At 55.9% G+C, this 25,237-nt stretch overlaps 1 protein-coding gene across 1 annotated transcript in view; it reads right to left on the minus strand.

The window, feature by feature from the left end:
* Window positions 1–2,231: 2,231 nt before the first annotated feature.
* LOC140385968 (voltage-gated inwardly rectifying potassium channel KCNH2-like) overlaps window positions 2,232–25,237 on the minus strand; it is a gene marked incomplete at its 5' end in the record, with an annotated part of 339,017 nt that continues 316,011 nt past the window's right edge. Inside the window, one exon of the mRNA XM_072468612.1 lies at window positions 2,232–2,469. Coding sequence (XP_072324713.1) covers window positions 2,232–2,469 — 238 coding nt within the window. The remainder of the gene's footprint in view (window positions 2,470–25,237) is intronic.

A 25,237-nucleotide genomic window follows, 5' to 3' on the forward strand; every position in this document is an offset into this window, starting at 1 on the left:
GGCAGCGAATTCCACAGATTCACAACCCTTCGGGAGAAGTAATTTCTCCTCAAATCTGTTTTAAATTTGCTACCTCTTATCCTGAGATTATGACCTCTCGTTCTAGAATGTTCCACAAGAGGGAGCATCAGCTCCACGTCTACTTTATCCAGAACTTTTAGCATCTTGTATAGCTCGATTAGATCTCCCTCATTCTTCTAAACTCCAGAGACTATCGGCCTAAACTGCTCAATCTCTCCTCATACGACAAACCCTCATCTCTGGAATCGACTGAACCTCCTCTGAACCGCCTCCAATCCCACTGCATCTTTCCTCAAATAAGGGGACTGAGACTGTGCCCAGTACTCCAGGTGCGGTCTCACCAATGCCGTGTACAGCTGCAAGAACACTTCCTTACCTTTATACTCAATTCCTTTAGCTCTAAATGCCAACATTCCATTTGCTTTCCTTATCTGCTGCACCAACATGCTTGTTTTCTGTGACTCATGGCTGATCCCGGTAGCACAGTGGTTAGCACCAGGGTCCCAGGTTCGATTCCCCGCTGGGTCACTGTCTGTGCGGAGTCTGCACGTTCTCCCTGTGTGTGCGTGGGTTTCCTCCGGGTGCTCCGGTTTCCTCTCACAGTCCAAAGACGTGCAGGTTAGGTGGATTGGCCGTGCTAAATTGCCCTTAGTGTCCAAAAAGGTTGTGAGGGGTTATTAGGTTACAGGGATAGGGTGAAGTGTGGGCTTAGGTGGGTCGGTGCAGACTCGATGGGCCGAATGGCCTCCTTCTGCACTGTATGTTCTATGTTCATGCACGAGGACCCCCAGATCCCTGTGCATCGGACCTCCCCGAAATCTCTCCCCATAAGCTACCTTCCCATTTTTCCGACCAAAGTGCATGACCTCACACTTATCCACGTTAAACTGCATCTGCCACATTTTGGCCCATTCTCCGACCTATGTCCATTTGTAAGGTTCTTATTTCCTCATTGCAACTTACTGTTCCACCTATCATTGTGTCATCTGCAAATTTGGCGATAAAGCCTATGTCCAAGTTATTTATATAGATTGTGGGACCCCACTGGACACAGGCTCCCAGTCAGAAATACACCCCTCGCCCATCACCCTCTGCTTCCTGTCACTCATACACCCCTCGCCCATCACCCTCTGCTTCTTGTCACTCAGACTCTTCTAGATACAATTTGCCAGATTTCCTTGCTCCCTTGGGCTCTTACCTTTGCTAGCAGTCTCGCATGTGGCACCTTATCAAAAGCCTTGCTGAAGTCCAAATAGACAACGTCAAATGCATTTTCCTCATTGACACACATGGCGACCGCTTCAACTCTATTCTATATCCAGTTTTAGACTCTTGAATCCTCCTCACAACTTGCTTTCCTGACATCACCAGTCACCTGGTCTCTTTGTCCAGATCAATAAAGGTGGGAAACAGCCCAATTGACACCTACCTGTCACACACCTTTGCTCCAGCAGCCACTCTCCTGCCACTTGCTGGCATTGGACATGTGGGGCCAGTGAGTGAGTACAGGGAGGATGGGGGCACCAGGCAGGGAGGGGATGGGGGCTCCAGGCAGGGAGGGGATGGGGGCTCCAGGCAGGGGGGGGACGGGGGCTCCAGGCAGGGGGGGGATAAGAGTTCCAGGAGGGAGAAGTCAGGGGACTTTGTACACTCGAAGATGATCCCATCATCCATCAGGAGGCCGAAGAGCGAAAGGACAGAGTTCAAGATGATGAAAAAAAACACAGAATCCACTCGATCCTCCTTCAGCCCGGGATCCACTCGATCCTCCTTCAGCTCGGGAATCACTCGATCCTCCTTCAGCTCGGGAACCACTCGATCCCCCTTCGTCTCAAGACCCACTCGATCATCATTCAGATCGGGATCCACTTGATCCTCTTTCAGCTCGGGGTCCACTCAATACTCATTCAGCTTTGGCTCCACTTGATCCTCGTTCAGCCCTGGATCAACTTGCTCCGCTCAGGGTATACTCGGTCCTCGATCCACCCGGGATCAACGTGATCTGCCGGGATCCACTAGGTCCGCCGGGGATCCACTCGATCCGGCAGGATCCACTCGATCATCGATCCATCCGGGATCAACTCAGCCGCCCTTCCGCTCAGGGTCCACTTGGTCCTCCTTCAGCTCGTGGTCCACTTGGTCCTCCGGTTCGAGATCCACTCTGTCATCGATCCACCTGGGATCCACTCGGTCCTCGATCTGCCTGGGATCTACTCGGTCATCGATCCCCCAGGATCTACTCGGTCATCGATCCACCTGGGCTCCACTCGGTCCTCCTTCAGCTCAGGGTCCACTCGGTCCTCGATCCGCCTGGGATCCACTCGGTCCTCGATCCGCCCGGGATCCACTCGGGCCTCGATCCGCCCGGGATCCAAGTGGCCAGCCGTCAGCCAATCAGCCGGCTTCAGTCTTGCAGAATAATCTTCAGCAAAATATGATCCCCGAAACCTGGAATATTAAACCAATCAACAAGAATCAGAGATTTAACAATTACCTCAACCCACTCTTCCGAGCACAGCCCCGGACCCTCCCCCTCACCCCCCGGACCCTCACCCTGCTCCCTGCACGCTTCCAGACCTTCACCCTCCTCCCTAACATGACCAGACCCTCCCCTACTCTAAAGGGAAAGGTTACAGCACAGAAGGAGGCCATTCAGTCCATCTTGCCCATGCCAGCCCAAGGACACCCAGGTTCCCTTTCTAATCCCACCTTCCTGCTCCCGGTCCATCGCCCTGTATCTTACAGCACTTTTGGTGTAGGTCCAGGTACCGTTTAGGGTCTCTGCCTCCACCACCAACTCGGGCAGCGAATTCCAGACTCCCACTACCCTCTGTGTAAAAACGCTCTTCCTCATGTCCCCTCCACACCTTCTGCCATTTATTCTGGTTCCCCTGGTTCTAGAATTCTCCACCAGGTTTATCCTGTCCACTCTATCTCTTCCCCTCATAATTTTGTTCACCTCAATTAAGTCACCTCTCAGCCTTCTTTGCTCGAAGTAATAGAACCCCAACCTATCCAATCTCTCCTCTTGGCCACAATTTTCCAACCCTGGCAACATTCTTGTAAACCTCCTCTGCTCTCTCGCCAGAGCAATAACATCCTCCCTGTAATGGGGCCTCACCGGTGTTTTATACAATTCCAACTTCATATCCTAACTTTTATATTCTATACTCTGCCAATGAAGGAGAGCATTCCATTTGCTTTCTTAACAATCTTGTCTACTTGAACTGCTGCCTTTAGGGACCTGTGTATCTGTCGCCAAGATCTCTCACTTCATCTCCCCCTCTTAGTATATCCCATTTATTGTGTCCTCCCTACAACTGTTCAACCTCCCTCAATGCTGACCTCACACTTCTCGGTGTTAAATTCCAGCTGCCACTTTATCGCCCACTCCACCAACCCATCGATACCATTCTGGAGATTGTAGCTTCCTCTACTCTGTCCACCACTCGGCCAATCTTTGTGTCATCTGCAAATTTCCCAATCGTGCCCCCCGCGTTCGCATCCTAATCGTTAATATATAACAGTCAGGGTCCCTTCGCCGAGCCCTGTGGAACAACACTTCACACAACTTTCCAATTGCAAGGGCAGCCATCAACCATTACCCTTTGTTTCCTGTTCCTGAGCCAACTTTTTATCCAGTTTGCCACATTGCCCTGTATCACATGGCCGTTCACTTTGACCAATCTGCCATGTGGGACTTTGTCAAACACCTTACTAAAATCCATGTACACCACATCCACTGCACTACCTTCATCAAGAGCGGGAGAGGAGCCGGGAGATTGAAGAGAGAGAGAGAGAGAGAGAGAAACCGGGAGATTGAAGAGCGAGAGAGAGAGAGAAACCGGGAGATTGAAGAGAGAGAGAGGGGAACTGGGAGATAGAAGAGAGAGAGAGAGAGAGAGAGAAACCGGGAGATTGAAGAGAGAGTGAGAGATACCAGGAGATTGAAGAGAGAAAGAGAGAGGAGCCGCGAGATTGAATAGAGAGAGAGGAGCCGGGAGATTGAAGAGAAAGAGAGGAGCCGGGAGATTGAATATAGAGAGAGAGAGAAACCGGGAGATTGAAGAGAGAGAGAGAGAGAAACCGGGAGATTGAAGAGAGAGAGAGAGAGGAGTCGGGAGATTGAAGAGAGAGAGAGAGAGGAGTCGGGAGATTGAAGAGAGAGAGAGAGAAACCGGGAGATTGAAGAGAGAGAGAGAGAGAGAAACCGGGAGATTGAAGAGAGAGAGAGAGAGAAACCGGGAGATTGAAGAGAGAGAGAGAGGAGCCGGGAGATTGAAGAGAGAGAGAGAGGTTGAATGCCTTGTTAAGAGGAAAAAGGAGACTTATGTAAGGCTGAGGAAACAAGGTTCAGACAGGGCATTGGAGGGATACAAGATAGCCAGGAGGGAACTGAAGAAAGGGATTAGGAGAGCTAAGAGAGGACATGAACAATCTTTGGCGGGTAGGATCAAGGAAAACCCCAAGGCCTTTTACACATATGTGAGAAATATGAGAATGACTAGAGCGAGGGTAGGTCCGATCAAGGACAGTAGCGGGAGATTGTGTATTGAGTCTGAAGAGATAGGAGAGGTCTTGAATGAGTACTTTTCTTCTGTATTTACAAATGAGAGGGGCGATATTGTTGGAGAGGACAGTGTGAAACAGATTGGTAAGCTCGAGGAAATACTTGTTAGGAAGGAAGATGTGTTGGGCATTTTGAAAAACTTGAGGATAGACAAGTCCCCCGGGCCTGACGGGATATATCCAAGGATTCTATGGGAAGCAAGAGATGAAATTGCAGAGCCGTTGGCAATTATCTTTTCGTCCTCACTGTCAACAGGGGTGGTACCAGGGGATTGGAGAGTGGCGAATGTCGTGCCCCTGTTCAAAAAAGGGACTAGGGATAACCTTGGGAATTACAGGCCAGTTAATCTTACTTCGGTGGTAGGCAAAGTAATGGAAAGGGTACTGAAGGATAGGATTTCTGAGCATCTGGAAATACACTACTTGATTAGGAATAGTCAGCATGGATTTGTGAGGGGTAGGTCTTGCCTTACAAATCTTATTGAATTCTTTGAGGCGGTGACCAAGCATGTGGATGAAGGTAAAGCAGTGGATGTAGTGTACATGGATTTTAGTAAGGCATTTGATAAGGTTCCCCATGGTAGGCTTCTGCAGAAAGTATGGAGGCATGGGATAGTGGGAAATTTGGCCAGTTGGATAACGAACTGGCTAACCGATAGAAGTCAGAGAGTGGTGGTGGATGGCAAATATTCAGCCTGGATCCCAGTTACCAGTGGCGTACCGCAGGGATCAGTTCTGGGTCCTCTGCTGTTTGTGATTTTCATTAATGACTTGGATGAGGGAGTTGAAAGGTGGGTCAGTAAATTTGCAGACGATATGAAGATTGGTGGAGTTGTGGATAGTGAGGAGGGCTGTTGTCGGCTGCAAAGAGACATAGATAGGATGCAGAGCTGGGCTGAGAAGTGGCAGATGGAGTTTAACCCTGAAAAGTGTGAGGTTGTCCATTTTGGAAGGACAAATATGAATGCGGGATACAGGGTTAACAGTAGAGTTCTTGACAATGTGGAGGAGCAGAGAGATCTTGGGGTCTATGTTCATACATCTTTGAAAGTTGCCACTCAAGTGGATAGAGCTGTGAAGAAGGCCTATGGTGTGCTCGCGTTCATTAACAGAGGGATTGAATTTAAGAGCCGTGAGGTGATGATGCAGCTGTACAAAACTTTGGTAAGGCCACATTTGGAGTACTGTGTACAGTTCTGGTCGCCTCATTTTAGGAAGGATGTGGAAGCTTTGGAAAAGGTGCAAAGGAGATTTACCAGGATGTTGCCTGGAATGGAGAGTAGGTCTTACGAGGAAAGGTTGAGGGTGCTAGGCCTTTTCTCATTAGAACGGAGAAGGATGAGGGGCGATTTGATAGAGGTTTATAAGATGATCAGCGGAATAGATAGAGTAGACAGTCAGAGACCTTTTCCCCGGGTGGAACAAACCATTACAAGGGGACATAAATTTAAGGTGAATGGTGGAAGATACAGGGGGGATGTCAGAGGAAGGTTCTTTACCCAGAGAGTAGTGGGGGCATGGAATGCACTGCCTGTGGAAGTAGTTGAGTCGGAAACATTAGGGACCTTCAAGCAGCTATTGGATAGGTACATGGATTACGTTAAAATGATATAGTGTAGATTAATTTGTTCTTCAGGGCAGAACGGTAGCATTGTGGATAGCACAATTGCTTCACAGCTCCAGGGTCCCAGGTTCGATTCCGGCTTGGGTCACTGTCTGTGCGGAGTCTGCACATCCTCCCCGTGTGTGCGTGGGTTTCCTCCGGGTGCTCCGGTTTCCTCCCACAGTCCAAATATGTGCAGGTTAGGTGGATTGGCCATGATAAATTGCCCTTAGTGTCCAAAATTGCCCTCAGTGTTGGGTGGAGGTGTTGACCTTGGGTAGGGTGCTCTTTCCAAGAGCCGGTGCAGACTTGATGGGCTGAATGGCCTCCTTCTGCACTGTAAATTCTATGATAATCTATGATTAATCTAGGACAAAGGTTCGGCACAACATCGTGGGCCGAAGGGCCTGTTCTGTGCTGTATTTTCTATGTTCTAAACCGGGAGATTGAAGAGAGAGAGAGAGAGAGAAACCGGGAGATTGAAGAGCGAGAGAGAGAGAAACCGGGAGGTTGAAGAGCGAGAGAGAGAGAAACCGGGAGATTGAAGAGCGAGAGAGAGAGAAACCGGGAGATTGAAGAGCGAGAGAGAGAGAGAAACCGGCGATTGAAGAGCGAGAGAGAGAGGAGCCGGGAGATTGAAGAGAGAGGGAGAAACCGGGAGATTGAAGAGAAAGGGAGAAACCGGGAGATTGAAGAGAGAGAGAGAGAGAAACCGGGAGATTGAAGAGAGAGAGAGAGAGAGAGGAGCCGGTAGATTGAAGAGAGAGAGTGAGAAACCGGGAGATTGAAGAGAGAGAGAGAGAGGAGCCGGGAGATTGAAGAGAGAGAGAGAGAGAAACCGGGAGATTGAAGAGAGAGAGAAACCGGGAGATTGAAGAGAGAGAGAGAGAGAGGAGCCGGGAGATTTTCATTTAATTTCATTTCATTGCATTTCATTTCTGTGAAAGTTTGTTATGTATGTGACCTGTAAGATGTGGGAGGTTTGGGATCCTCTAGACATCCGGGACAGTTATATCTGTGAGAAGCGTCGGAGTGTGGCAGTCCTTGAACAACACTCGTACCAGAGGGTGGTGACTCCACATTGTGAGAGGCAGGCAAGAAGGAATGTAGGGATGGCAGGAGAGTGGCTGACCATTCAGCGAAAGGAAAAGAGGCAGCAGGTCCAGGAAACCCAGAACTCCTGGGCTCACAGGTATGAGAGTTTAGATGCCGATGACGTTAGAAACACGACTGAATGAGGTGTAGCTGACTTGAGGGAAAAGCACAGACCCGTGGTGCCTGAGGATACTCTGGGAAAAGAGGGGGAGGCTGGTAGGCAGTTTGGAAAGGTGGTAGTCGTGGGTGACTCAATATTTCGAGGAATAGGCAGTTTAGTTTGCAGCCAAGATCGGGAATCCCGTTTGGTCTGTTGCCTCCCGAGTGAAAGGGTTCGGGACATAATGGATCGGCTGGACAAACGTCTGGAAAGGGTAGGTGAAGAACCAGAGGTTGTAGTTCATGTGGGAACGAACAACATGGGGAGGGGCAGTTTCCATATCCTGCAGGACCAGATTCAGGAGTTAGGGAGAAGGTTGAAATGTAGGACCTCCAGGGTGGTAATCTCTGAAATACTACCTGTGCCACGAGCCTCACCAGTTAGACACAGGCAGTTCAGGGAGGTAAATGCGTGTCTTGAGGGATGGAGTCGCGTGGAGGGTTTAGATTTTTGGGACATTGGGATCAGTTTGGGAAAAGGAGGAAGCGGTTTCAAAAAGATGGGCTTTATCTGACCCAAAATGGAACCGATTTCCTGGTGAAGAGAATAAATAGTGCAGTGGGGGTGGATTTAAACTTGTACCGGCAAGGCGGGGGGGGGGGGGGGGGGTGGTGGTAAGTGGTCGCCTCCCAAAGGGCACGAAAGAGATAAGGACAGGGTTACAAGTCCTGAAAGACGTGCTGTTAGGTGAATTGGACATTCTGAATTCTCCCTCTGTGTACCTGAACAGGCTCCGGAATGTGGAGACTAGGGGATTTTCACAGTAACTTCATTGCAGTGTTAATGTAAGCCTACTTGTGACAATAAAGATTATTATGGTTGTATGTACGGAGTATAGTGAACAACACGGGGGGAACTGGAAGCAGAAATTGCTCTGGGGGATATGACAGAATCGCATTGACAGAAACATGGCTCAGACCAGACCAGGACTGGGGACTGAACATCCCGGGCTGTGCGGTTTTTAGTCGGAACAGGCTGGGTAAAAGGGAGGAGGAGCAATCTTGGTCAGAGATAGTGTCACAGACCTTGAACGAGATGCAGTTAGGAATTAGAATCTATATGGATGGAGGTGAGAAACAGGAAGGGAGCTCTGACCTTGTTTGATTTTTACCATAGACCTCAAAACAGTGGGGACCAAGTGGAAGAGAGCATTTGTCGGCAGGTTATGGAACGCTGCAGGGGAAGTAGGGTTGTGATAGTTGGCATTTCATGTACCCTAGGTTGGACTGGGAAAAGGGTAGATTGTGGGGCACAGAAGGAGAGAAATTCCTGCAGTGTGTGCAGGAGAACTTTCTGGAACACAGCATTCCCAGTCCTGCCAGGGAGCAAACTGCACTGGAACTGGTCCTAGGAAATAAGACAGAGCAGCTGGAACATCAGAGCGGGAGAGCCGTTGGGAAGTAGTGATCATAATATAATATGCTTCAATATTAAGTTGGCAAAGGATAAAAATCAGTCACGGATTAAGATCCCAGACTTTACCCGGGTTCGAATCCAGGCCCCGGGTCACTGTCCGTGTGGAGTTTGCACATTCTCCCCGTGTCTGCGTGGATTTCACCCCCACAACCCAAAGATGTGCAGGCGAGGTGGATTGGCCACGCTAAATTGCCCTAATTGGAAATAAAAATAATTGGGTACTCTAAATTTACTTTAAAAAAATCCCAGACTTTAAAGCGCAAATTTTAGGGTCTAAAAGTTGAACTGGAGCAGGTCGATTGGAAACACATTTTCGTGGATAAAACAGTGGATGAAAAATGGGAGACATTGAAAGGACAGATGAATTTGGGCAAGTTACGTACCCGTGAGAAATAAATACAGGGGCTGGGACTCTCCCCTACCAGCGGGGGACCGGGGAATCCCGCCCAGGGTCGCCAAAGCTATCCTGGATGATTAAGGAGATTGATGATAAAATAAGGAAGAAAAAAAGAGGCATATGATGCATGCCGGAATAATAATAGCAATGGAAATCAGGAAGAGTATCTGAACTGCAGGAGAGAGGCTCAGGCTGGAATAAGGAAGGCGAGGAGGAAGCATGAGGAAAGGATGGCAGGCTGCACTAATACAAATAGCAAATTGTTCTTCAAACATATTAATGGTAAAAGATTGGTGAAGGATAGAGTGGGGCCCATAAGGGACTAGCAGGGTAAACTGCTCACTGAAGTGGAGGGTATGACAGTGATACTAAATGAGTACTTTACTTCTGTCTTTACCAAATTAGAAGATGGTGAGAATGGCCCAGCTGAAGATGTGGGTGTTGAGCAACTGAGCAGTATAGTGATTGATAAAGAAGAGGTTCTAAAAAAGCTGGCAGTACTCCACGTAGAGAAGTCTCCAGGCCCGGACGGGATGCATCCTAGATTGCTGAGAGAGGCAAGGGAGCAAATTGCGGAGCCATTGACAAAACATTTCCAGGCCTCTCAGAACACAGGATTAGTTTTTCTCCCTCAGCTCCCCTTCTATTGTTTAATTCCCAGTCGATATTGGGACGGTTAAAGTCTCCGACTATTATTGCTCTCTTGTTCTTACAGGCAGAGATTTGCTGACATATTTGCTCTTCTATCTCCCTCTCACTATTTGGGGGTCTGTAGTAAACTCCCAGTCGTGTCACTGCCCCTTTTCTAAGCCTTGTTTGTTGACCCGTTCCGTGTATCATTCCTTCTTACAGCTGGAATGGATTCCTCAACCATTCGTGCTACTGCCCCTCTGTCCTGCCTGAAAACTCTGTATCCAGGGATATTGAGCTGCCATTTCTGCCCCTCCTTCAGCCAGGTTTCCTTTATAACAATGACATCCTGCTGCCATGTGTCTACTTGTGCTCTTAACTCGTCTACCTTATTTGCCATATCCTTGCATTGAAGTATAAACAGTTTAATCCCATTATTTTCCCGTGCTGGACACTTTTATAACTTTGGTTCTGCTGTAATTCCTAGACAATCTTCGACATCACTGGCTAAAGTTCTACCTCCATTTTCCTGATCTGACTTTGAACTATCTGATCCTACCCCCGGGATCCCATCCCCCTGTCTCACTGGTTTAAATATTCCCCAATCAAACCAGCAAAAGCCCCCGCGAGGACATTGGTGCCAGCTCTGCGCGGGGGAAACCCGTCCGGTTTGTACAGGTCCCACCTCCCCGGGACCGGTCCCAGTGCCTCAAGAATCAGAATCCCTCCCGGCTCCACCACCTGTCCAGCCACGCATCCACCCGCTCTCCCCTCCTATTCCTGCTCTCTCTAACGCGTGGGACTGGGAGTAATCCGGAGATTCCGACATCAAACCCCACACACCAGAGAACCGCCGCACCACCCCCTCCCCACACCAACCCCCCTCCCCCCCACCCCACCCCACTCCCCACCCTCCGCCACTCCACCCCCCCCACCCTCCTCCCTCCTCCCTCCCTCCCTCCCTCCCCCTCCCCTCCCCTCTCCTCCCCTCCCCTCTCCTCCCCACCCCCACCCCCCCCACACCCTCCTACCTCTCCCTCCCCACCCTCCTACCCCTCCCTCCCCTCTCCCCTCCCCACCCACACCCCCCTCTCCCCCTCCCAACCCCCTCCCTCCCCCTCACCCTCCCCATCCCTCCCCTCCCCACCCACACCCCCCTCTCCCCCTCCCAACCCCCTCCCTCCCCCTCACCCTCCCCATCCCTCCCCTCCCCACCCACACCCCCCTCTCCCACTCCCAACCCCCTCCCTCCCCCTCACCCTCCCCATCCCTCCCCTCCCCACCCACACCCCCTCTCCCCCTCCCAACCCCCTCCCTCCCCCTCACCCTCCCCATCCCTCCCTCCCCTACCCCTAACCCTCCCCAACCCTCCCTCCCCTACCCTCCCCCTCCAACCCCTCCCTCCCCTCCCCCCTCTCCTCCCCACCCACACCCCCCTCCCCACCCCTCCCTCCCCTACCCCTAACCCTCCCCTCCCCCCCCTCCCTCCCCTACCCCTAACCCTCCCCTCCCCCCCCTCTCGCACCCTCCCCCCACCTCTCGCACCCTCCCCCCCCACCTCTCGCACCCTCCCCCCCTACCTCTCGCACCCTCCCCCCCTACCTCTCGCACCCTCCCCCCCCACCTCTCGCACCCTCCCCCCCCACCTCTCGCACCCTCCCCCCCCACCTCTCGCACCCTCCCCCCCCACCTCTCGCACCCTCCCCCCCCCCTCTCGCACCCTCCCCCCCCCCCCTCTCGCACCCTCCCCCCCCCCCCCCTCGCACCCTCCCCCCCCCCCCTCTCGCACCCTCCCCCCCCCTCTCGCACCCTCCCCCCCCCTCTCGTACCCTCCCCCCCTCTCGCACCCTCCCCCCCTTTCGCTCGCATCCTCCCCCTCTCGCACCCTCCACCCCCCTCTCGCACCCTCTCCCCCCCTCTCGCACCCTCCCCACACCTCTCGCACCCTCCCCCCCCCTCCCCCCCCTCGCACCCTCCCCCCCCCCTCGCACCCTCCCCCCCCCCTCGCACCCTCCCCCCCCTCTCGCACCCTCCCCCCCCTCTCGCACCCTCCCCCCCCCTCTCGCACCCTCCCCCCCCTCTCGCACCCTCCCCCCCTCTCGCACCCTCCCCCCCCTCTCGCACCCTCCCGCCCCCTCTCGCACCCTCCCGCCCCCTCCCCCCCTCTCGCCCCCTCCCCCCCTCTCGCCCCCTCCCGCACCCTCCCCCCCCTCTCGCACCCTCCCCCCTCTCGCACCCTCCCCCCCTCTCGCACCCTCCCCCCCCCTCTCGCACCCTCCCCCCCCTCTCGCACCCTCCCCGCCCCTCTCGCACCCTCCCCGCCCCTCTCGCACCCTCCCCCCCCTCTCGCACCCTCCCCCCCCTCTCGCACCCTCCCCCCTCTCGCACCCCCCCTCTCGCACCCTCCCCCCTCCCCACACTCGCCCCTGCCCCACCCTCGCCAACCCCCCCTCTCGCACCCTCCCCCTCCCCACATTCGCCCCCTCCCCACCCTCGCCAACCCCCCCCCCCTCGCCCCCTCCCCCCTCCCCACACTCGCCCCCTCCCCCCTCCCCACACTCGCCCCCTCCCCCCCTCCCCACACTCGCCCCCTCTCCACCCTCGCCAACCCCCCCTCTCGCCAACCCTCCCCCCCTCGCCAACCCCTCCCCCCTCTCTCGCCAACCCCTCCCCCCCTCTCTCGCCAACCCCTCCCCCCCTCTCTCGCCAACCCCTCCCCCCCCCTCTCTCGCCAACCCCTCGCCCCCCTCTCCCCCCCCCCTCGCCCCCCCTCTCCCCCCCCCTCGCCCCCCCCCCTCGCCCCCCTCTCCCCCCCCCTCTCCCCCCCCTCGCCCCCCCTCTCCCCCCCCTCTGCCCCCCCTCTGCCCCCCCTCGCCCCCCCTCCCTCTCCCCCCCTCCCTCGCCCCCCCTCGCCCCCCCCCCTCGCCCCCCCTCCCTCCCCCCCCCCTCGCCCCCCCCCTCGCCCCCCCCCTCGCCCCCCCCCTCGCCCCCCCCCTCGCCCCCCCCTCGCCCCCCCCTCGCCCCCCCCCTCGCCCCCCCCCTCGCCCCCCCCCCTCTCGCCCCCCCCCCTCTCGCCCCCCCCCCCTCTCGCCCCCCCCCCTCTCGCCCCCCCCCCTCTCGCCCCCCCCCCTCTCGCCCCCCCCCCTCTCGCCCCCCCCCCCTCTCGCCCCCCCCCTCTCGCCCCCCCCCTCTCGCCCCCCCCTCGCCCCCCCCTCGCCCCCCCTCGCCCCAACCCTCATACCTGTGGGCACTCGCATTTCAGTTCCCTCACCCATCAAGACAGCCGCCCCCTCCACTGACCCTCCCTCAGCCACACCCTCCATCCTGTCTGCTTCCATTCCCTCAATTTCCCAGAGCTCTTCACTCCAGAGGCACTCCCCCCAATCCTCCCCCTCACAGACCCTCACTCTGCTCGCCTCACCTTCCAGGATCCTGACCACACAACACCCCAAAAGTCTCAATTTGACAAAACCTCACGTCCTCATAACCGATACTCCAGCTGGAAACTCTCACCCTCCAGTCTGACACGGATCCACTCGGTCCCCCCACTCGCCGACCCTCCTCCACTCTGACCAGACCCAGCTGATTCTAATTAATGCTCAGGTGATCTCCTTAAAGGGACAGTCCATTGGGACAATTGATTAATGTTTCACAAAACTGCAGCACTCCCTCAGTACTGACCCTCTGACAGTGCAGCACTCCCTCAGTACTGACCCTCTGACAGTGCATCGCTCCCTCAGTACTGACCCTCTGACAGTGCATCGCTCCCTCAGTACTGACCCTCTGACAGTGCGGCACTCCCTCAGTACTGACCCTCTGACAGTGCGGCACTCCCTCAGTACTGACCGCTGATAGTGACACACTCCCTCAGTACTGACCCTCTGACTGTGCAGCACTCCCTCAGTACTGACCCTCTGACAGTGCAGCACTCCCTCAGTACTGACCCTCTGACAGTGCGGCACTCCCTCAGTACTGACCCACTGACAGTGCAGCACTCCCACAGTACTGACCCTCTGACAGTGCAGCGCTCCCTCAGTACTGACCCTCTGACAGTGCGGCACTCCCTCAGTACTGACCCTCTGACAGTGCGGCACTCCCTCAGTACTGACCCTCTGACCGTTCGGCACTCCCTCAGTACTGACCCTCTGACAGTGCGGCACTCCCTCAGTACTGACCCTCTGACAGTGCGGCACTCCCTCAGTACTGACCCTCTGACAGTGCGGCACTCCCTCAGTACTGACCCTCTGACCGTTCGGCACTCCCTCAGTACTGACCCTCTGACAGTGCGGCACTACCTCAGTACTGACCCTCTGACAGTGCGGCACTCCCTCAGTACTGACCCTCTGACAGTGCAGCGCTCCCTCAGTACTGACCCTCTGACAGTGCGGCACTCCCTCAGTACTGCCCCTCTGACAGTGCGGCACTCCCTCAGTACTGACCCTCTGACAGTGCGGCACTCCCTCAGTACTGACCCTCTGACAGTGCGGCACTCCATCAGTACGGACCCTCTGACAGTGCGGCTCTCCCTCAGTACTGACCATCTGACAGTGCAGCACTCCCTCAGTACAGACCCTCTGACAGTGTGGCACTCCCTCAGTACTGACCCTCTGACAGTGCGGCACTCCCTCAGTACTGACCCTCTGACAGTGCGGCACTCCCTCAGTACTGTCCCTCTGACAGTGCGGCACCCCCTCAGTACTGACCCTCAGAGAGTGCGGCACTCCCTCAGTACTGACCCTCTGACAGTGCGGCATTCCCTCAGTACTGACCCTCTGACAGTGCAGCACTCCCTCAGTACTGACCCTCTGACAGTGCGGCACTCCCTCCGTACTGAACCTCTGACAGTGCGGCATCCCTCCGTACTGACCCTCTGACAGTGCGGCACTCCATCAGTACTGACCCTCTGACAGTGCAGCACTCCCTCAGTACTGACCTTCTGACAGTGCAGCACTCCCTCAGTACTGACCCTCTCACAGTGCGGGACTCCCTCAGTACTGACCCTCTGACAGTGCGGCACTCCCTCAGTACTGACCCTCTGACAGTGCAGCACTCCCTCAGTACTGACCCTCTGAGAGTGCGGCACTCCCTCAGTACTGACCCTCTGACAGTGCGGCACTCCCTCAGTACTGACCCTCTGACAGTGCGGCACTCCCTCAGTACTGACCCTATGACAGTGCGGCACTCCCTCAGAACTGACCCTCTGACAGTGCGGCACTCCCTCAGTACTGACGCTCTGACAGTGCGGCACTCCCTCAGTACTGACCCTATGACAGTGCGGCACTACCTCAGTACTGACCCTCTGACAGTGCAGCACTCCCTCAGTACTGACCTTCTGACAGTGCAGCGCTCCCTCAGTACTGACCCTCTGACAGTGCGGCACTCCCTCAGTACTGACCCTCTGACAGTGCGGCACTCCCTCAGTACTGACCCTCTGACAGTGCGGCACTCCCTCAGTACTGACTCTCTGACAGTGCGGCACTCCCTCAGTACTGATCCTCTGACAGTGGAGCGCTCCCTCAGTACTGACCCTCTGACAGTGTGGCAATCCCTCAGTACTGACCCTCATACAGTGCAGCAGTCCCTCAGTACTGACCCTCTGACAGTACGGCACTCCCTCAGTACTGACCCTCTGACAGTGCGGCACTCCCTCAGTACTGACCCTCTGACAGTGCAGCACTCCCTCAGTACTGACCCTCTGACAGTGCGGCACTCCCTCAGTACTGACCCACTGACAGTGCAGCTCTCCCTCTGTACTGACCCTCTGACAGTCCGGCACTACCTCAGTTCTGACCCTCTGACAGTGCAGCTCTCCCTCAGTACTGACCCTCTGACAGTGCAGCTCTCCCTCAGTACTGACCCTCTGACAGTGCATCGCTCCCTCAGTACTGACCCACTGACAGTGCAGCACTCCCTGGCTACTGACCCGCTGATAGTGAGACACTCCCTCAGTACTGACCCTCTGACTGTGCAGCACTCCCTCAGTACTGACCCTCTGACAGTGCGGCACTCCCTCAGTACTGACCATCTGACAGTGCAGCACTCCCTCAGTACTGACCCTCTGACAGTGCAGAACTCCCTCAGTACTGGCCCTCTGACAGTGCAGAACTCCCTCAGTACTGACCCTCTGACAGTGCAGCACTCCCTCAGTACTGACCCTCTGACAGTGCAGCTCTCCCTCAGTACTGACCCTCTGACAGTGCAGCGCTCCCTCAGTACTGACCCTCTGACATTTTGGCACTCCCTCAGTACTGACCATCTGACAGTGCAGCATTCCCTCAGTACTGACCCTCTGACAGTGCAGCGCTCCCTCAGTACTGACCCTCTGACAGTGTATCGCTCCCTCAGTACTGACCCTCTGACAGTGCGGCACTCCCTCAGTCCTGACCCTCTGACAGTGCAGCGCTCCCTCAGTACTGACCCTCTGACAGTGCATCGCTCCCTCAGTACTGACCCTCTGACAGTGCAGAACTCCCTCTGTACTGACCCTATGACAGTGCAGCGCTCCCTCAGTACTGACCCTCTGACATTTTGGCACTCCCTCAGTACAGACCATCTGACAGTGCAGCATTCCCTCAGGACTGACTCTCTGACAGTGCGGCACTCCCTCAGTACTGACCCTCTGACAGTGCGGCACTCCCTCAGTACTGACCCTCTGACAGTGCGGCACTCCCTCAGTACTCACCATCTGACAGTGCAGAACTCCCTCAGTACTGACCCTCTGAAACTGCGGCGTTCCCTCAGTACTGACCCTCTGACAGTGCGGCACTCCCTCAGTACTGACCCTCTGACAGTGCAGCACTCCCTCAGTACTGACCCTCTGACAGTGCGGCAATCCCTCAGTACTAACCCTCTGACAGTGCAGCACTCCCCCAGTACTGACCCTCTGACAGTGCAGCACTCCCTCAGTACTGACCCTCTGATTGTGCAGCACTCCCTCAGGACTGACTCTCTGAGAGTGCAGCACTCCCTCAGTACTGACCCTCTGACAGTGCGGCACTCCCTCATTACTGACCCACTGACAGTGCAGCACTCCCTCTGTACTGACCCTCTGACAGTGCGGCACTCCCTCAGTACTGACCCTCTGACAGTGGAGTGCTCCCTCAGTACTGACACTCTGAATGTGCAGCACTCCCTCAGTACTGACCCTCTGACGGTGCAGTACTCCCTCCGTACTGACCCTCTGACAGTGCGGCACTCCCTCAGTACTGACCCTCTGACAGTGCAGCACTCCCTCAGTACTCACATCCTGACAGTGCAGCACTCCCTCAGTACTGACCCTCTCACAGTGCGGGACTCCCTCAGTACTGACCCTCTGACAGTGCGGCACTCCCTCAGTACTGACCCTCTGACAGTGCAGCACTCCCTCAGTACTGACCCTCTGAGAGTGCGGCACTCCCTCAGTACTGACCCTCTGACAGTGCGGCACTCCCTCAGTACTGACCCTCTGACAGTGCGGCACTCCCTCAGTACTGACCCTATGACAGTGCGGCACTCCCTCAGTACTGACCCTCTGACAGTGCGGCACTCCCTCAGTACTGACGCTCTGACAGTGCGGCACTCCCTCAGTACTGACCCTATGACAGTGCGGCACTACCTCAGTACTGACCCTCTGACAGTGCAGCACTCCCTCAGTACTGACCTTCTGACAGTGCAGCGCTCCCTCAGTACTGACCCTCTGACAGTGCGGCACTCCCTCAGTACTGACCCTCTGACAGTGCGGCACTCCCTCAGTACTGACCCTCTGACAGTGCGGCACTCCCTCAGTACTGACTCTCTGACAGTGCGGCACTCCCTCAGTACTGATCCTCTGACAGTGGAGCGCTCCCTCAGTACTGACCCTCTGACAGTGTGGCAATCCCTCAGTACTGACCCTCATACAGTGCAGCAGTCCCTCAGTACTGACCCTCTGACAGTACGGCACTCCCTCAGTACTGACCCTCTGACAGTGCGGCACTCCCTCAGTACTGACCCTCTGACAGTGCAGCACTCCCTCAGTACTGACCCTCTGACAGTGCAGCTCTCCCTCTGTACTGACCCTCTGACAGTCCGGCACTACCTCAGTTCTGACCCTCTGACAGTGCAGCTCTCCCTCAGTACTGACCCTCTGACAGTGCATCGCTCCCTCAGTACTGACCCTCTGACAGTGCAGCTCTCCCTCTGTACTGACCCTCTGACAGTGCAGCACTCCCTCAGTACTGACCCTCTGACAGTGCAGCTCTCCCTCTGTACTGACCCTCTGACAGTGCGGCACTCCCTCAGTACTGACCCTCTGACAGTGCAGCTCTCCCTCTGTACTGACCCTCTGACAGTCCGGCACTACCTCAGTTCTGACCCTCTGACAGTGCAGCTCTCCCTCAGTACTGACCCTCTGACAGTGCAGCTCTCCCTCAGTACTGACCCTCTGACAGTGCATCGCTCCCTCAGTACTGACCCACTGACAGTGCAGCACTCCCTGGCTACTGACCCGCTGATAGTGAGACACTCCCTCAGTACTGACCCTCTGACTGTGCAGCACTCCCTCAGTACTGACCCTCTGACAGTGCAGCACTCCCTCAGTACTGACCCACTGACAGTGCAGCTCTCCCTCTGTACTGACCCTCTGACAGTCCGGCACTACCTCAGTTCTGACCCTCTGACAGTGCAGCTCTCCCTCAGTACTGACCCTCTGACAGTGCATCGCTCCCTCAGTACTGACCCACTGACAGTGCAGCACTCCCTGGCTACTGACCCGCTGATAGTGAGACACTCCCTCAGTACTGACCCTCTGACTGTGCAGCACTCCCTCAGTACTGACCCTCTGACAGTGCGGCACTCCCTCAGTACTGACCATCTGACAGTGCAGCACTCCCTCAGTACTGACCCTCTGACAGTGCAGAACTCCCTCAGTACTGGCCCTCTGACAGTGCAGAACTCCCTCAGTACTGACCCTCTGACAGTGCAGCACTCCCTCAGTACTGACCCTCTGACAGTGCAGCTCTCCCTCAGTACTGACCCTCTGACAGTGCAGCGCTCCCTCAGTACTGACCCTCTGACATTTTGGCACTCCCTCAGTACTGACCATCTGACAGTGCAGCATTCCCTCAGTACTGACCCTCTGACAGTGCAGCGCTCCCTCAGTACTGACCCTCTGACAGTGTATCGCTCCCTCAGTACTGACCCTCTGACAGTGCGGCACTCCCTCAGTCCTGACCCTCTGACAGTGCGGCACTCCCTCAGTACTGACCCTCTGACAGTGCATCGCTCCATCAGTACTGACCCTCTGACAGTGCAGAACTCCCTCTGTACTGACCCTATGACAGTGCAGCGCTCCCTCAGTACTGACCCTCTGACATTTTGGCACTCCCTCAGTACAGACCATCTGACAGTGCAGCATTCCCTCAGGACTGACTCTCTGACAGTGCGGCACTCCCTCAGTACTGACCCTCTGACAGTGCGGCACTCCCTCAGTACTGACCCTCTGACAGTGCGGCACTCCCTCAGTACTCACCATCTGACAGTGCAGAACTCCCTCAGTACTGACCCTCTGAAACTGCGGCGTTCCCTCAGTACTGACCCTCTGACAGTGCGGCACTCCCTCAGTACTGACCCTCTGACAGTGCAGCACTCCCTCAGTACTGACCCTCTGACAGTGCGGCAATCCCTCAGTACTAACCCTCTGACAGTGCAGCACTCCCCCAGTACTGACCCTCTGACAGTGCAGCACTCCCTCAGTACTGACCCTCTGATTGTGCAGCACTCCCTCAGGACTGACTCTCTGAGAGTGCAGCACTCCCTCAGTACTGACCCTCTGACAGTGCGGCACTCCCTCATTACTGACCCACTGACAGTGCAGCACTCCCTCTGTACTGACCCTCTGACAGTGCGGCACTCCCTCAGTACTGACCCTCTGACAGTGGAGTGCTCCCTCAGTACTGACACTCTGAATGTGCAGCACTCCCTCAGTACTGACCCTCTGACGGTGCAGTACTCCCTCCGTACTGACCCTCTGACAGTGCGGCACTCCCTCAGTACTGACCCTCTGACAGTGCAGCACTCCCTCAGTACTCACATCCTGACAGTGCAGCACTCCCTCAGTACTGACCCTCTCACAGTGCGGGACTCCCTCAGTACTGACCCGCTGATAGTGCGGCACTCCCTCAGTACTAACCATCTGACAGAGCAGCACTCCCTCAGTACTGACCCTCTGACATTGCAGCACTCCCTCAGTACTGACCTTCTGACAGTGCAGCACTCCCTCAGTACTGACCCTCTGACAGTGCGGCACTCCCTCAGTACTGACTCTCTGACAGTGCGGCACTCCCTCAGTACTGATCCTCTGACAGTGGAGCGCTCCCTCAGTACTGACCCTCTGACAGTGTGGCAATCCCTCAGTACTGACCCTCATACAGTGCAGCAGTCCCTCAGTACTGACCCTCTGACAGTACGGCACTCCCTCAGTACTGACCCTCTGACAGTGCGGCACTCCCTCAGTACTGACCCTCTGACAGTGCAGCACTCCCTCAGTACTGACCCTCTGACAGTGCGGCACTCCCTCAGTACTGACCCACTGACAGTGCAGCTCTCCCTCTGTACTGACCCTCTGACAGTCCGGCACTACCTCAGTTCTGACCCTCTGACAGTGCAGCTCTCCCTCAGTACTGACCCTCTGACAGTGCAGCTCTCCCTCAGTACTGACCCTCTGACAGTGCATCGCTCCCTCAGTACTGACCCACTGACAGTGCAGCACTCCCTGGCTACTGACCCGCTGATAGTGAGACACTCCCTCAGTACTGACCTTCTGACTGTGCAGCACTCCCTCAGTACTGACCCTCTGACAGTGCGGCACTCCCTCAGTACTGACCATCTGACAGTGCAGCACTCCCTCAGTACTGACCCTCTGACAGTGCAGAACTCCCTCAGTACTGGCCCTCTGACAGTGCAGAACTCCCTCAGTACTGACCCTCTGACAGTGCAGCACTCCCTCAGTACTGACCCTCTGACAGTGCAGCTCTCCCTCAGTACTGACCCTCTGACAGTGCAGCGCTCCCTCAGTACTGACCCTCTGACATTTTGGCACTCCCTCAGTACTGACCATCTGACAGTGCAGCATTCCCTCAGTACTGACCCTCTGACAGTGCAGCGCTCCCTCAGTACTGACCCTCTGACAGTGTATCGCTCCCTCAGTACTGACCCTCTGACAGTGCAGAACTCCCTCTGTACTGACCCTATGACAGTGCAGCGCTCCCTCAGTACTGACCCTCTGACATTTTGGCACTCCCTCAGTACAGACCATCTGACAGTGCAGCATTCCCTCAGGACTGACTCTCTGACAGTGCGGCACTCCCTCAGTACTGACCCTCTGACAGTGCGGCACTCCCTCAGTACTGACCCTCTGACAGTGCGGCACTCCCTCAGTACTCACCATCTGACAGTGCAGAACTCCCTCAGCACTGACCCTCTGAAACTGCGGCGTTCCCTCAGTACTGACCCTCTGACAGTGCGGCACTCCCTCAGTACTGACCCTCTGACAGTGCGGCAATCCCTCAGTACTAACCCTCTGACAGTGCGGCAATCCCTCAGTACTAACCCTCTGACAGTGCAGCGCTCCCTCAGTACTGACCCTCTGACAGTGCAGCACTCCCTCAGTACTGACCCTCTGACAGTGCGGCACTCCCTCAGTACTGACCATCTGACAGTGCAGCACTCCCTCAGTACTGACCCTCTGACAGTGCAGAACTCCCTCAGTACTGGCCCTCTGACAGTGCAGAACTCCCTCAGTACTGACCCTCTGACAGTGCAGCACTCCCTCAGTACTGACCCTCTGACAGTGCAGCTCTCCCTCAGTACTGACCCTCTGACAGTGCAGCGCTCCCTCAGTACTGACCCTCTGACATTTTGGCACTCCCTCAGTACTGACCATCTGACAGTGCAGCATTCCCTCAGTACTGACCCTCTGACAGTGCAGCGCTCCCTCAGTACTGACCCTCTGACAGTGTATCGCTCCCTCAGTACTGACCCTCTGACAGTGCGGCACTCCCTCAGTCCTGACCCTCTGACAGTGCAGCGCTCCCTCAGTACTGACCCTCTGACAGTGCAGAACTCCCTCTGTACTGACCCTATGACAGTGCAGCGCTCCCTCAGTACTGACCCTCTGACATTTTGGCACTCCCTCAGTACAGACCATCTGACAGTGCAGCATTCCCTCAGGACTGACTCTCTGACAGTGCGGCACTCCCTCAGTACTGACCCTCTGACAGTGCGGCACTCCCTCAGTACTGACCCTCTGATTGTGCAGCACTCCCTCAGGACTGACTCTCTGAGAGTGCAGCACTCCCTCAGTACTGACCCTCTGACAGTGTATCGCTCCCTCAGTACTGACCCTCTGACAGTGCAGAACTCCCTCTGTACTGACCCTATGACAGTGCAGCGCTCCCTCAGTACTGACCCTCTGACATTTTGGCACTCCCTCAGTACAGACCATCTGACAGTGCAGCATTCCCTCAGGACTGACTCTCTGACAGTGCGGCACTCCCTCAGTACTGACCCTCTGACAGTGCGGCACTCCCTCAGTACTGACCCTCTGACAGTGCGGCACTCCCTCAGTACTCACCATCTGACAGTGCAGAACTCCCTCAGCACTGACCCTCTGAAACTGCGGCGTTCCCTCAGTACTGACCCTCTGACAGTGCGGCACTCCCTCAGTACTGACCCTCTGACAGTGCGGCAATCCCTCAGTACTAACCCTCTGACAGTGCGGCAATCCCTCAGTACTAACCCTCTGACAGTGCAGCGCTCCCTCAGTACTGACCCTCTGACAGTGCAGCACTCCCTCAGTACTGACCCTCTGACAGTGCGGCACTCCCTCAGTACTGACCATCTGACAGTGCAGCACTCCCTCAGTACTGACCCTCTGACAGTGCAGAACTCCCTCAGTACTGGCCCTCTGACAGTGCAGAACTCCCTCAGTACTGACCCTCTGACAGTGCAGCACTCCCTCAGTACTGACCCTCTGACAGTGCAGCTCTCCCTCAGTACTGACCCTCTGACAGTGCAGCGCTCCCTCAGTACTGACCCTCTGACATTTTGGCACTCCCTCAGTACTGACCATCTGACAGTGCAGCATTCCCTCAGTACTGACCCTCTGACAGTGCAGCGCTCCCTCAGTACTGACCCTCTGACAGTGTATCGCTCCCTCAGTACTGACCCTCTGACAGTGCGGCACTCCCTCAGTCCTGACCCTCTGACAGTGCAGCGCTCCCTCAGTACTGACCCTCTGACAGTGCAGAACTCCCTCTGTACTGACCCTATGACAGTGCAGCGCTCCCTCAGTACTGACCCTCTGACATTTTGGCACTCCCTCAGTACAGACCATCTGACAGTGCAGCATTCCCTCAGGACTGACTCTCTGACAGTGCGGCACTCCCTCAGTACTGACCCTCTGACAGTGCGGCACTCCCTCAGTACTGACCCTCTGACAGTGCGGCACTCCCTCAGTACTCACCATCTGACAGTGCAGAACTCCCTCAGTACTGACCCTCTGAAACTGCGGCGTTCCCTCAGTACTGACCCTCTGACAGTGCGGCACTCCCTCAGTACTGACCCTCTGACAGTGCGGCAATCCCTCAGTACTAACCCTCTGACAGTGCGGCAATCCCTCAGTACTAACCCTCTGACAGTGCAGCGCTCCCTCAGTACTGACCCTCTGACAGTGCAGCACTCCCTCAGTACTGACCCTCTGACAGTGCGGCAATCCCTCAGTACTAACCCTCTGACAGTGCAGCACTCCCCCAGTACTGACCCTCTGACAGTGCAGCACTCCCTCAGTACTGACCCTCTGATTGTGCAGCACTCCCTCAGGACTGACTCTCTGAGAGTGCAGCACTCCCTCAGTACTGACCCTCTGACAGTGCGGCACTCCCTCATTACTGACCCACTGACAGTGCAGCACTCCCTCTGTACTGACCCTCTGACAGTGCGGCACTCCCTCAGTACTGACCCTCTGACAGTGGAGTGCTCCCTCAGTACTGACACTCTGAATGTGCAGCACTCCCTCAGTACTGACCCTCTGACGGTGCAGTACTCCCTCAGTACTGACCCTCTGACAGTGCGGCGCTCCCTCAGTACTGACCCTCTGACAGTGTGGCACTCCCTCAGTACTGACCCTCTGACAGTGCTGCACTCCCTCAGTACTGACCCTCTGACAGTGCAGCACTCCCTCAGTACTGACCCTCTGACAGTGCGGCGCTCCCTCAGTACTGACCCTCTGAGAGTACAGCACTCCCTCAGTACTGACCCTCTGACAGTCCAGCGCTCCCTCAGTACTGACCCTCTGACAGTGGAGCGCTCCCTCGGTACTGACCCTCTGACACTGCAGCATTCCCTCAGTACTGACCCACTGACAGTGCAGCTCTCCCTCAGTACTGACCCTCTGACTGTGCGGCACTACCTCAGTACTGACCCTCTGACAGTGCAGCTCTCTCTCAGTACTGACCCTCTGACAGTACGGCACTCCCTCATTACTGACCCTCTGACAGTGCATCGCTCCCTCAGTACTGACCCTCTGACAGTGCGGCACTCCCTCAGTACTGACCCACTGACAGTACGGCACTCCCTCAGTACTGACCGCTGATAGTGAGACACTCCCTCAGTACTGACCCTCATACAGTGCAGCACTCCCTCAGTACTGACCCTCTGACAGTACGGCACTCTCTCAGTACTGACCCTCTGACTGTGCAGCACTCCCTCAGTACTGACCCTCTGACAGTGCGGCACTCCCTCAGTACTGACCCTCTGACAGTGCAGCACTACCTCAGTACTGACCCTCTGACAGTGCAGCACTCCCTCAGTACTGACCCTCTGACAGTGCAGCATTCCCTCAGTACTGACACTCTGACAGTGCAGAACTCCCTCAGTACTGACCCTCTGACAGTGCAGCACTCCCTCAGTACTGACCCTCTGACAGTGCAGCGCTCCCTCAGTACTGACCCTCTGACAGTGCGGCACTCCCTCAGTACTGACCCTCTGACAGTGCAGCACTCCCTCAGTACTGACCCTCTGACAGTGCAGCATTCCCTCAGTACTGACCCTCTGACAGTGCAGAACTCCCTCAGTACTGACCCTCTGACAGTGCAGCACTCCCTCAGTACTGACCCTCTGACAGTGCAGCGCTCCCTCAGTACTGACCCTCTGACAGTGCGGCACTCCCTCAGTACTGACCCTCTGACAGTGCGGCACTCCCTCAGTACTGACCCTCTGAAATTGCAGCACTCCCTCAGTACTGACCCTCTGACAGTGCAGCACTCCCTCAGTACTGACCCTCTGACAGTGCGGCACTCCCTCAGTACTGACCCTCTGACAGTGCAGCACT

The sequence above is a fragment of the Scyliorhinus torazame genome, chromosome 11 (genome assembly GCF_047496885.1).
Source record: "Scyliorhinus torazame isolate Kashiwa2021f chromosome 11, sScyTor2.1, whole genome shotgun sequence".
Lineage (NCBI taxonomy): Eukaryota > Metazoa > Chordata > Chondrichthyes > Carcharhiniformes > Scyliorhinidae > Scyliorhinus > Scyliorhinus torazame.